The sequence below is a fragment of the Macaca mulatta genome, chromosome 11, assembly GCF_049350105.2.
Source record: "Macaca mulatta isolate MMU2019108-1 chromosome 11, T2T-MMU8v2.0, whole genome shotgun sequence".
NCBI lineage: Eukaryota > Metazoa > Chordata > Mammalia > Primates > Cercopithecidae > Macaca > Macaca mulatta.
The window spans coordinates 140,168,648-140,181,503 of NC_133416.1; the positions used below are offsets into that span (position 1 = coordinate 140,168,648).

The 12,856-nt window shown below is 54.0% G+C and overlaps 1 protein-coding gene across 10 annotated transcripts in view; it reads right to left on the reverse strand.

The window, feature by feature from the left end:
- The window catches only part of GOLGA3 (golgin A3), a 55,044-nt gene that overhangs the window by 20,780 nt on the left and 21,408 nt on the right, over positions 1 to 12,856 (reverse strand). For all 10 annotated transcript variants that reach the window (XM_028830242.2, XM_028830241.2, XM_015109788.3 and 7 more), the window contains 5 exons: positions 10,179 to 10,381; positions 6,596 to 6,733; positions 4,856 to 5,017; positions 4,167 to 4,535; positions 1,270 to 1,347 (listed from right to left, as the gene is read on the reverse strand). In XM_028830242.2, coding sequence (XP_028686075.2) covers positions 1,270 to 1,347; positions 4,167 to 4,535; positions 4,856 to 5,017; positions 6,596 to 6,733; positions 10,179 to 10,381 — 950 coding nt within the window. The remainder of the gene's footprint in view (positions 1 to 1,269; positions 1,348 to 4,166; positions 4,536 to 4,855; positions 5,018 to 6,595; positions 6,734 to 10,178; positions 10,382 to 12,856) is intronic.

A 12,856-nucleotide genomic window follows, 5' to 3' on the forward strand; every position in this document is an offset into this window, starting at 1 on the left:
ACTCAGGAAGCTGAGGCATGAGAATCACTTGAACCTGGCAGTCAGAGGCTGCAGTGAGCTGAGACAGCACTACTACACTCCAGGCTGGGCGACAGAGCCAGACTCCGTCTCAAAAAAAATAAAACACGGCACTCACAACGCTGCTTCAGGGGTTGTTCTCGCTCAGAAATAAAACACAGCACCACGAACAATACAGCTTCGGGGGTCACCCTTGCTCAGATCCCATAAAATCCAACAGGAGGTACTGGCTTCACTGACACAAAATTTATATTCCATGTCTTTTTGGGTAATCATAATTTGTTTCAATGCTGGAACTCCATGTGCATTTTTCAGACATTTTAAATGGCAAACCCAACCTGTGTGAACAACACCGCACAACACACAGCCTCCCAGAGTGAGCACAACAGGGTATGACAGGCGCTCCAGTGACAGCCGCCCCTGGAGATCTGAGGGGCCAAGACCCCCACCTCGCTGTGGAAGTGCATCTTGACTTTGCAGATTAAGTACCTTTAAAAAAAGTTTGGCCGGGCGCGGTGGCTCAAGCCTGTAATCCCAGCACTTTGGGAGGCCGAGACGGGCGGATCACAAGGTCAGGAGATCAAGACCATCCTGGCTAACACGGTGAAACCCCGTCTCTACTAAAAAATACAAAAAACTAGCCGGGCGAGGTGGCGGGCGCCTGTAGTCCCAGCTACTCGGGAGGCTGAGGCAGGAGAATGGCGTGAACCCGGGAGGCGGAGCTTGCAGTGAGCTGAGATCGGGCCACTGCACTCCAGCCTGGGCGACAGAGCGAGACTCCGTCTCAAAAAAAAAAAAAAAAAAAGTTAAAGAGAGCCAGGCGCGGTGGCTCACGCCTGTAATCCCAGCACTTTGGGAGGCTGAGACGGGTGGATCACAAGGCCAGGAGATCGAAACCATCCTGGCCAACACAGTGAAACCCCGTGTCTAATAAAAATACGAAAAATTAGCCAGATGTGGTGGCCAGTGCCTGTAGTCCCAGCTGCTCGGGAGGCTGAGGCAGGAGAATGGCTTGAACGCGGGAGGCAGAGGTTGCAGTGAGCCGAGATTGTGCCACTGCACTCCAGTCTGGGCGACAGAGTGAGAGACTGTCTCAAAAAAAAAAAAAAAAAAAGAGTTAAAGAGAACTCAAGATGTTACCTGTTATCTTCTTCTCAACTCCAATGACACTGGAATTGCTAAGCAATTAAACCACACAAAACTCTGTTCATACGCTTATTTCAAGTGAAGAAATCAACAACACATTTTTACCTTTTGTTGAAGAAACTGTTCCTTTATTTTTTGCGTTTGCTTTTTCAGAGTGGCAGTCTCCTGCTGCAGGTGTTCCACCTGTGGGGAACATGTGCACAGACATTACACTGTGGGCTCCAGGAGAGGACACGTCCTCACAAATACTACACTGAGGGCTCCAGGAGAGGACACGTCCTCACAGATACTACACTGTGGGCTCCAGGAGAGCACACGTCCTCACAGATACTACACTGAGGGCTCCAGGAGAGGACACGTCCTCACAGATACTACACAGAGGGCTCCAGGAGAGGACACGTCCTCACAGATACTACACTGTGGGCTCCAGGAGAGGACACGTCCTCACAGATACTACACTGAGGGCCCCAGGAGAGGACACGTCCTCACAGATACTACACTGAGGGCCCCAGGAGAGGACACGTCCTCACAGATACTACACTGAGGGCCCCAGGAGAGGACACGTCCTCACAGATACTACACTGAGGGCCCCAGGAGAGGACACGTCCTCACAGATACTACACTGAGGGCCCCAGGAGAGGACACGTCCTCACAGATACTACACTGAGGGCCCCAGGAGAGGACACGTCCTCACAGATACTACACTGAGGGCCCCAGGAGAGGACACGTCCTCACAGATACTACACTGAGGGCCCCAGGAGAGGACACGTCCTCACAGATACTACACTGTGGGCCCCAGGAGAGGACACGTCCTCACAGATACTACACTGAGGGCTCCAGGAGAGGACACGTCCTCACAGATACTACACTGTGGGCTCCAGGAGAGGACACGTCCTCACAGATACTACACTGAGGGCTCCAGGAGAGGACACGTCCTCACAGATACTACACTGAGGGCTCCAGGAGAGGACACGTCCTCACAGATACTACACTGAGGGCTCCAGGAGAGGACACGTCCTCACAGATACTACACTGAGGGCTCCAGGAGAGGACACGTCCTCACAGATACTACACTGAGGGCTCCAGGAGAGGACACGTCCTCACAGATACTACACTGAGGGCCCCAGGAAAGGACACATCTGCAGAGATGTTACACTGAGGGCTCCAGGAAAGGACACATCTGCAGAGTTGTTACACTGAGGGCTATAGGAGGTGAATGTGTCTGCATAGATGTTACACTGAGGGCTCCAGGAGGGGGATGCATCTACATAGACATTACACTGATGGCTCCAGGAGGGCACACATCTGCACAGATGTTATAGGAAGAAGCATTTGTGTCCTGACGGGAACCGGTGGTTCCTAAGGCCTGGGCTCTCCCTCTTCACCACTGAGAACATGAAGGCACAGTGAGGGGCAGGGAGGTGGGAGAGGGGATGAGGCCAGGGCGCACTCCAGCCCAGGACTTGGCAAGCCTTTCTTGGAGATGCCTGATAGGAAACGACCGCAGCTCACAGGTTGCATGTCGGTCACGGCTGCTCAGCAATGCTCCCGCAGCACAGACGCAGCCCCAGTCTCTGCAGAGGCGGGCAAGCAGGGCTGTTCCAGTGACAGTTTACAGAACCCGGTGCTGGGCTGCGCCCACAGGCTGAGGTGCCGACCCCAAGCTTTGGTCCTTGTCCTGCAAAGTCTGTTGGAGCCCAGTCCATTCAGCCCAGGAGCTTTTGAGAAATGCAGAGCCTCGGGCCCCACGCAGACCCACCCCACAGGACTGTACTCGGAGGGCCCCACGCAGACCCACCCCACAGGACTGCACTCGGAGGGCCCCACGCAGACCCACCCCACAGGACTGCACTCGGAGGGCCCCACGCAGACCCACCCCACAGGATCTGCACTCAGAGGGCCCTGGAGGACTCAGGAACACGTGTGTTTGTGGAAACACTTCTCTACCTCAGCAAACAGCTCTCGGCACACACACATGGAGCAGTCGACTCCAGAAATAGGGAAAAGCTTGTTGAGGGCCTAGGTTTGCTGTCTGAATATAGAATACACTGCACGCAAATCCTAGTTATCACTAGAGCACGACTGGAGAATGAGCCTTTTTCCCTACAACATGGAGGGCGGTCCCTCAGGAGCCCCCCTGCGAAGGATCAAAGTGCCCGGCCAAAACTGGTTTTAAATAACATTCTCTTCTTGATGAACTCTGAAAACATCATGCTAAGTGAAAGAGCCAGTCACGGCCGCGTGCAGTGGCTCACGCCTGTAATCCCAGCACTTTGGGAGGCCGAGGTGGGTGGATCACGAGGTCAGGAGATCAAGACCATCCTGGGTAACACAGTGAAACCCCGTCTCTAATAGAAATACAAAAAAATTAGCCAGGCGTGGTGGCGGGCGCCTATAGTCCCAGCTACTCGGGAGGCTAAGGCAGGAGAATGGCATGAACCCAGGAGGCGGAGCTTGCAGTGAGCCGAGGTTGCGCCACTGCACTCCAGTCTGGGCGACTCAGCAGGAAAGAAAAGAAAGAACGCCGGGCGCGGTGGCTCAAGCCTGTAATCCCAGCACTTTGGGAGGCCGAGACGGGCGGATCACGAGGTCAGGAGATCGAGAGCATCCTGGCTAACACGGTGAAACCCCGTCTCTACTAAAAAAATACAAAAAACTAGCCGGGCGAGGTGGCGGGCGCCTGTAGTCCCAGCTACTCGGGAGGCTGAGGCAAGAGAATGGCGTGAACCCGGGAGGCGGAGCTTGCAGTGAGCTGAGATCCGGCCACTGCACTCCAGCCTGGGCGACAGAGCGAGACTCCATCTCAAAAAAAAAAAAAAGAAAAGAAAGAAAAGAGAGAGAAAGAGAGAAAGGGAGGGAGGGAGGGAGGGAAGGAGGGAGGGAGGAAAGGAGGGAGGGAGTAAGGAAAAAGAAAAGACAGACAGGAAGGAAGGACCAAATAAGCAGCATCACTACTGAATGGAGGGTTCTGATTCAAAACAAAACACAGCAGAATGCATTACCTGGCCGGACTTGATGGCCAATTCTTCTCTTAACTTCTCTAAAGTTTCCGACGTTTCCTCGGTACCTTCTTCCAAGCGTCTTGCTCCTCTGTCAAACTCCTCCTTGCCACTCTTGGCCGCCTGCAGAGCCGCCTCCAAGATGATCTTTTCATTCTGCAGGAGGCAGATTGTGTCCTCCCTGGAGGCGGCCTCGCCCTGCAGCTCCCCCAGCCTGGCCTGCAGCTCATCATAGTGTGTCTGCAGGGCATCGAGAGACTGCTCCCTGCTCTGCAGTGCCTCCTGAGTCAAGGTGAGCTGTTTCATCAGGTCCAGGTGCTCCTGCTGCAAAGCCTCAAGCTGCTGGTCTCGCTGGAGCAAAGTCAACTTCACCTGGAGAAGGAATGAAGCCCACATGGCTGCGCCGGCCCTACTCCGAGAACGTGAGCCCTTTTCCTGTTCGGGTTTCAAGTAATTTTGATGGACACCATGGAAGGTCTTTTTTTCACACACAATCCTGGTGCAGAAGAACCAGCAGGGCAAACACAGAGTCAGGTCTGCAGCAGCAGCAGCAGCATCTGACCAACAGCCCAACTCTCACCTGAGCAGACACGGCCCCACAGCAGAGGACCCCCCGGGTTCCTCGTGTGCAGTCCTGGCTGCTCGGGATCACCTGGGGCCTGGGTCCAGCCTGAAGGGCTGCAGGGACTTACCTGCTCCAGCTGCTGCTCCAGGGATGCTGCGGAGTCTGCCATCCTCTGCAGCCGCTCCCTCTCGCCTTCAAACTCTTCCAGCCTCCTCTGGAGGTCCTCCTCCACCATCGTCTTTGCCTCCTGAATCTGCAGGAAGGCTGCTTCCTGATCCAACATGTCAGCCTGGGCCCAGCAAACAACGCATTTTTAAAAAGGCAGGAAACCGTAATAGTGAACAGCAGCCAGCAAGTCCCGTGCTCTGCGGAGAAACTTACCACCCTGGCATGGGCCCCATCCACGTCCCCATCCTGTCTACCAACTGCAGACTGAGGGCCCCGGGTGAGCAGCTGGGCCGCCCACCAACCAGGAGACCGAGGCCAGGTCCAGCCCAGGCCAACAACCCCGTGTGAAGGACTCGGATCCACTGGTGAGCAGAACCTCCCGGCTTTTCTCGTGTGGCAACAGGCGGGTCACAGGTGCCTGCTTTCGGGAGTGAGACCCAGACATACTCTCACGAGAGCAGTGCTTGGTACCACCAGGTAAGAGAGCAGAGGCCCCTGCAGTGAACACAGCCTGCGTCCTGGCTGTGGATGAGCCCTCACATAGGGGTACACTTAGGGAAAACACAAATTCCTAACTTGAAATTCTTTTCAGTTCTTCTCTACTAAGCCCTTGAAGAACTATGGCTGACACAACACGATTCTTATCCGTCATCCCAGCCGGGTGGCCCAGCTGATGCCACAGAGAGATGGGAGCAGTCACAGAAGATGGGAAACCACGTGAGGCTGCGGAGAGCTCCCTGCACAAGGGAAAGGTCGGCAACGAGAGCGGCCCAGCATCATCCAGCACAGAACCTCCCTCCATACACTGCCTTGGGGTTTTACACCGTTCCTTCTTCTTTAATTTTTCCACAAGGTTATCGAGTAGGTGACACTATCCCCATTTTATAAAGATGAGGCTCAAGCCTGTAATCCCAGCACTTTGGGAGGCCGAGGCGGGCGGATCACCTGAAGTCGGGAGTTTGAGACCAGCCTGGCCAACACGGCGAGACCCCGTCTCTACTAACAATACAAAAAATTAGCAGGGTGTGGTGGCGGGTGCCTATACCACCAGCTACTTGGGAGGCTGAGGCAGGAGAATCGCTTGAACTTGGGAGGCGGAGGTTGTAATGAGCTGAGATCACACCACTGCACTCCAGCTGGGCGACAAGAGCGAAATTCCACCTCAAAAAAAAAAAGATGAGGCTCAGAGAGCTAAGAAATTGTCCAGGGCCCCACAGCTAAAGAACAGCTATCAAGGCTGCTGCATTTCTGTCCTCTGGAGATGGCTGGGCAGGCAGCGGCCATGACCTCAACAGTGTGTGGTTGCTGGAGGGTCAAATGGCAACGCAGGTTGAGTGCTTAGAAAGCAAAGAAAATCTTCTCATCGCTAGGCTTCGACAGGCTGTCAGGCACAAACTCACCAGATGCTTCCTCCTTACCTACTCTGTACCCACCGCCATCCCTGACTGGCAATGACTGACGGCCGGGGCCCAGGCCGAGGCGGGGCTGGCAGGGAAAGAGCCACACTGCACTAAGCCCCAAAGGTGAGGGATGAGGAGCGGGGTCCCAAAGCCTTAATGAGCGGTCACTGCAGGCCATCCATGAGAATATTTAAGAGATACACACAGAGAGATAGAACATGTAAGAAAAAACACACCGTATCTATGTCTGTGTATGTGTATGTTCTCCCAACCTTACACGGCCCTGGTCGCAGCCTCACCTCAATACCCTGCAGCTGTGCCGCGATCCGTCCTTTCTCCTTCATGGACCTGTGCTGAGTTTCCGTCAGCTGCTGGGACAGGGACACATTCTCGAGTTTCAGGTGCTCCAGGAGACCTGCCTGGGTCATCTGTCCAACCTTCAAAAAAAACCCCCACAAAGTAAAAAGTTGCTCAATTTCAAGCAAGAAATGCAGACCAGCCTGTCCCTGGAGGCCCCAGGATGAGGTCACTGGCTGCCCCTCAGTGTCTCCCACAGAAGCCCCACCACCCACCACACGTCTTCCCACATCAAAATACGCGCTGTCTGGGCTCTGTGTGCCTGAGTGGGAGGGCGGGCAGGCCATCAGCAAGCGCTCATCATGCTGTTTGTAGCTCATCAGACTGCGGTTTGTAGCAGGACCTACCCAAAAGTCCCCACTGACGAGGCATCTCTGAGCCCCTGTGGGTGACGAGCCTTATCTTAACTGACCAAATCCAGCCAGACACACACCAGGGCCTGCCCGACAGGTGCCATTCCCGGGACGCAGCCTTTACCGCCCAGCTAGGGCCTGGCCTAGACCCCCAGGTGCTCAGGCCCACCCTGGCCAAGCGTCTCATGAAAAAGCCCAGTCCCACGGCCCTGAGGAGGATGGCGTCAGCCGAGGGAAGTAGTACTGAAAGGAGATGTGAGGACAGCCTGGGGCCTGTGTCTGGACCTGCCCGCGTCGCCTGTTCCATGCTGCCTCCTGGAGAACGAAGTGCGAGACGTGACAGAAGCCACAGGCCCCAGGACCTCAGGAGAAGGTACACGGAGCCAGGGAAGACAGACTTTGCTGGGACTGTGTTTTGAGACCATGAAAGCAGAGTGCCTGCCTGGAATTCTCCTCCCTTCTGCATGTTACTGGGAATGAAGGGATACATTTGGGTACCAAAAAAATGTATTAAAAACTCTGATTAAGGAATGCTGAACCTGGATTCCAAAGGTATTTGGAAAAAGCAGTGAGGGCCCAGCACTGGCTCATCCTGTAATCCCAGCACGCTGGGAGGCTGAGGCAGGAGGATCGCTTGAGCCTAGGAGCTCAAAACCTGCTTAGGCAACGTAGCAAGACCCTGTCCTTACAGAAAATGTTTAAACAATTAGCCAGGTGTGATGGTGTTCAACTATGTCCCAGCTACTTGGGGGGCTGAGGCAGGCGGACTGTGTGAGCCCAAGGGGTCAAAGCTACAGGGAGCTATGATCGTGACAATGAATTCCAGCAGCCTGGGTGACAGGGCAAGACCCTGTCTCCGAAAAAAAAGCAGATAGGGCTCTGGAGCCACCATCGCTTTGAAGCTTCCTCTTTTGTTGTCCAGGCTACACCACCACACTTCCTTATTGGTTTTTTATTTGAGACAAAGTGTGGCTCTGTTGCCCAGGCTGGAGTGTGGAGTGCAGTGGCTCGATCTCGGCTCACTACAACCTCTGCCTCCTTGATTCAAGCACGTCTCATGCCTCAGCCTCCCAAGCAGCTGGGACTACAGCCACCCACCACCACACCTGGCTAACTTGTGCATTTTTAGTAGAGATGGGGTTTTGCCATGTTAGCCAGGCTGGTCTTGAACTCTTGGCCTCAAGTGACTGGCCCGCCTCGGCCTCCCAAAGTGCTGGGATTATAGGCATGAGCTACTGCACCTGGTCCAAACTATACTTCTAAAATACACCTGGCATGGCTTATTTCTTTAAATACTACCTCATATAAATGCACCGCAGTTTTAAAAAACTGTATTAATCTGTGTACTGACTTGTTTCCAAGTTATGTTGTACGTAGAACAAATGTTTTCCATATGGTTCTCTGGCTTAAAAAGTGCGTAATAGGTTGAGCGCGGCGGCTCGCGCCTGTAATCCCAGCACTTTGGGAGGCTGAGGCGGGCGGATCACAAGGTCAGGAGTTCGAGACCAGCTTGGCCAATATGGTGAAACTCCGTCTCTACTAAAAATACAAAAATTAGCTGGGCACGGTGGCAGGCACCTGTAATCCCAGCTACTCAGGGGGCTGAGGCAGAAGAATCACTTGAACCCAGGAGACAGAGGTTGCAGTGAGCCGAGATCATACCACTGCACTCCAACCTGGGAGACAGAGCAAGACTCCATCTCAGAAGAAAAAAAAAAACTAACAAAAATTGAAGAAAACTTCTATTGTATATATTTGTAAATCTAGACATAAAAGGAACATTTGGTGGAATTAGTATTTCACATTCCCCTCTTGAGAAATAAAGTTTTAATAAATATATAATATTTTATCTGGAAAAAAAAATTCCACAGCTAATTAAAAAATGACAGGCCAGGTGCGGTGGCTCGCACCTGTAATCCCAGCACCTTGGGAGGCTGAGGTGGGCATCACTTGAGCCCAGGAGTTCGAGGCCAGCCTGGGCAACATGGCAAAACCCTGTCTCTACAAAAAATACAAAACTTAGCTGGGCATGGTGGCGCATACCTGTGATCCCAGCTAGTTAGGAGACTGAGGTAGGAGGATCGCTTGAGTCTGAGAGGTTGAGGCTGCAGTGAGCCGAGATCACACCACTGCTCCAGCCTGGGTGACGGAGTGAGACAGTCTCAAAAAAAAAAACAAAAACAAAAAGACTAAGGCTGACCAAAGGCGCTCTTCAGCATCTCTGACATCATCCTAATTAGGCTAGGTGCTGAGACTCGGATCGAGGTGCACGTGAACCATTCGTCTGTCAGTCCGGGTGTCTCCAGCGTGTGGGCCAAGGGGCAGGCCTGGACAGACACACGCTCCCACATATGCGGGACCAAGCTGGACATGGGCGGTGCCCACTAACGAGTGGATGGGAGAGGAAAGTGTTTCCGACAGCATGTAGGAAATGCGAGGCACGCTGGAAAGATGTGGTCCCTGTGTGTCACTGAGGGCTCACATAGCAGAGAAAGGAAAAGCTCCAACCAGGAAGAGAACCCCACTGGCACCACACACCTGTGAGACATCGCAGCAGAGTGGGGAGGCCGGCGTGGGAGGGTCCTGAGACCCAGGCAGATGAGAATTTACAGGCATGCACCACCGTGCCCAGCAAGACAGGCTTTGGAATTGAAAATGCTGGCAGAGGCTGCTGTGGGTCTCCCATGTCAGAAGGTTGTGGGGAGGCCCACGGGACACATCCTACATGGGACACAGGGTGTGCTAGACAGCAGGTTAAAAACAAAAACATGTCTGTGAACTCTAAAAACAGAAAAATCGGCCAGGCGCGGTGGCTCACGCCTGTAATCCCAGCACTTTGGGAGGCCGAGGCGGGCGGATCACAAGGTCAGGAGATCAAGACCACGGTGAAACCCCGTCTCTACTAAAAATACAAAAAATTAGCCGGGCGCGGTGGCGGGCGCCTGTAGTCCCAGCTACTCAGGAGGCTGAGGCAGGAGAATGGCATAAACCCAGGAGGCGGAGCTTGCAGTGAGCCAAGATCGCGCCACTGCACTCCAGCCTGGGCGACAGAGCGAGACTCCGTCTCAAAAAACAAACAAACAAAAAAAAAAACAAAAATCTTTGGAAAAAGCACCGTTCTACGTGAAGACAAGAAGCGTGACCTGCCCTGGAAGGTAGACGGGGGCCGTACCTGGATGTGAGCCATCTCACCCTGCAGCCTGACGCGGGCCTCCTGGGCCAGGGCGAGCTGCTGCTGGTACCACTGCCGGACACTCTGCAGGGACGAGATCTCTGCCTGTGACGCCTTCAGCTTGCTGGTCAGTGTCGCCCGCTCCAGCTGCACCTGCTGAAGCTGGCTCTGCAAAGCTGTCATCTGCTGCCGCAGGTCGTGCACTGAAATGGGGCAAGCACAGCAGCTCAGGCCAGTGACAGCCAACGGGGGAGTCCGCAGCTCCGCGCGTGCGGGACACAAGGCGGGACTCTCAGCGGAGACCAAATAAGATCAGTTCCGGTTATTCCCCGTAGCTGACTCCATGAAGTCGCCGTGAACACGGCACTAGTGGACGCTGACAGATGCTGCTCCTGGGAGAAATGCAGGGTGAGGTTCCTGCAGGCCTCTGCTCAAGCATCTTCACCAGTTCATCGATACATAACCTCCGTTCTGTGTCTCCATTTAAGACACCTATTCAATACATAGCGTCGACTCATTCACACTGAGCTCACAGCCAACAGCAACTTGGCCAACAAGCCTGAGCAGAGCTTCTCTAGGAAATAATGATGGCCGGGCATGGCGGATCAGGGGACATGGGGGTGCAGGGGGCATGGGGGTGCATGCCCAGGAGATCCAGACCAGCCTGGGCAACACAGCAAGATCCTCCGCTCAAAACAAAATTAGCCAGGCGGGGCGACATGCACCTGTGGTCCCAGCTACTTGGGAGGCTGAGGCGGGCAGATCCTATGAGCCCAGGAGTTTGAGGCTGCAGTGAGCCACAACTGCCCCACTGCCCTCCAGCCTGGGCAACAGAGCAACCCATCTCAAAGACAAATGAATTTTTAAAAACAAAAATAAAATTTAAAAAAACAAATAGGATGAATTAAAAAAAATAAATCAAAAGAAAAAAATGAAGTACATCTCCACAGAACACCTCACATCCTCTCTGTGTTTAAAACCACTAGACAGTGTTGGCCGGGCGCGGTGGCTCACACCTGTAATCCCAGCACTGTGGGAGGCCGAGGCAAGTGGATCACCTGAAGTTGGGAGTTTGAGACCAGCCTGGCCAACATGGAGAAAGCCTGTCTCTACTAAAAATACAAAATTAGCTGGGCGTGGTGGCACATGCCTGTAATACCAGCTACTAGGGAGGCTGAGGCAGGAGAATCGCTTAAACCTGCGAAGTGGAGGTTGCGGTGAGCCGAGATCACACCACTGCACTCCAGCCTGGGCAACAAGAGTGAAACTCTGTCTCAAAAGCAAAACAAAACAACAACAATAACAACCAAAAAAAAACACTAGGCAGTGTTTGGGGCCATCTTAAACTGCAAAATTATCCCCAAAAGAAATAAAACGTGGCCCTGGAAAGAACTCCTCCGGCCCGGGCTGAGCGCAAAAGCAGGCAGAGCATCCTCTCCTCAGCGGGCGCCTAGGATGACTCACATACTCTGCTGCTCCACACGTGTCCATGAATACTGAGCTTGGGGTTCAAACAAATTTAATCAAGTCGGCAAATTCACACTTATGAAATCTGTGAAAACTGTCGTGGACGCCGAGGCTCTCGTGTTCGACCCAACGATGTCTACCAGCCATCAACAAACAGCAAGGGTATCTGTCGCCCCCCGGTCAGGACTGGGCAGCCTCACCACAGTTCAGGCTGTTTTTGCCGCCCCCCGATTACTGGTCAAGTGAAGCGTGGCAACCCACAGGGCCCCAAACTACTTTAGTGTTGAGAACTTTTTGGGTTTCATAGTTTTTCTGAAGGGACTGGGTATCACGAAATGCTCGACTAAAATATTAAAGCGGTTACAGGAGTACTACTGCCTCTCGGCTGGCTTTCTCTTTCTTGTATTGGAACGCAGCCTCTGTGACGCCAGCTTGTCACCCCCCTCTGTGTCATCAGATCCAAGACCCAGTCTCACAGCCTCATGGGCGAACTGGCTGACGTGGAGTCAGTCCTCCCGGTGGCTGCACCAACACCCCCTCGCTCAGGCGATCCCAAGTCCTGAGAGATGAGGCCACCGAGCAGTCTCCCTGGGAGGACTCTGGACCCAGGTCACTCCACAGTCCCCCAGGCTTTGGTCTTCAACCTTCTGACCCTGCTTCGCCCTCTCCTTCTCGCTCCTGTCCACGCCTGCTCTGAGCAGGTCAACCAGAGTCTTCTCCGTGCCTGCTGGGCACTGGAGTGTGGGCTCTGGGACTGGCCCAGACGGGGACTGAGGGGGCAGAAGGCGTGCTGCCAAGCCACAGGGAAGCCCGCTGCGGTTCCCGTGGTCCACCGTCCTACTTGTACTCGCTGGACGAGCCCTACAGGGAGGCAGCTGGACCGACACGCTGCATCCAGGGAGAAAAGGTTGCCAGACGGACAGTCAAGGAGCTGTTCTTGAATATCTTTTTTTTTTTTTTTTTTTTTTGAGACAGTGTCTGGCTCTGTCGCCCAGGCTGGAGTGCAATGGTGCGATGTTGGCTCACTGCAAGCTCCGCCTCCCGGGTTCACGCCATTCTCCTGCCTCAGCCTCCTGAGTAGCTGGGACTACAGGCGCCCGCCACAGCGCTCGGCTAATTTTTTGTATTTTTAGTAGAGACGGGGTTTCACGATGGTCTCGATCTCCTGACCTTGTGATCCGCCCGCCTCGGCCTCCCAAAGTGCTGGGATT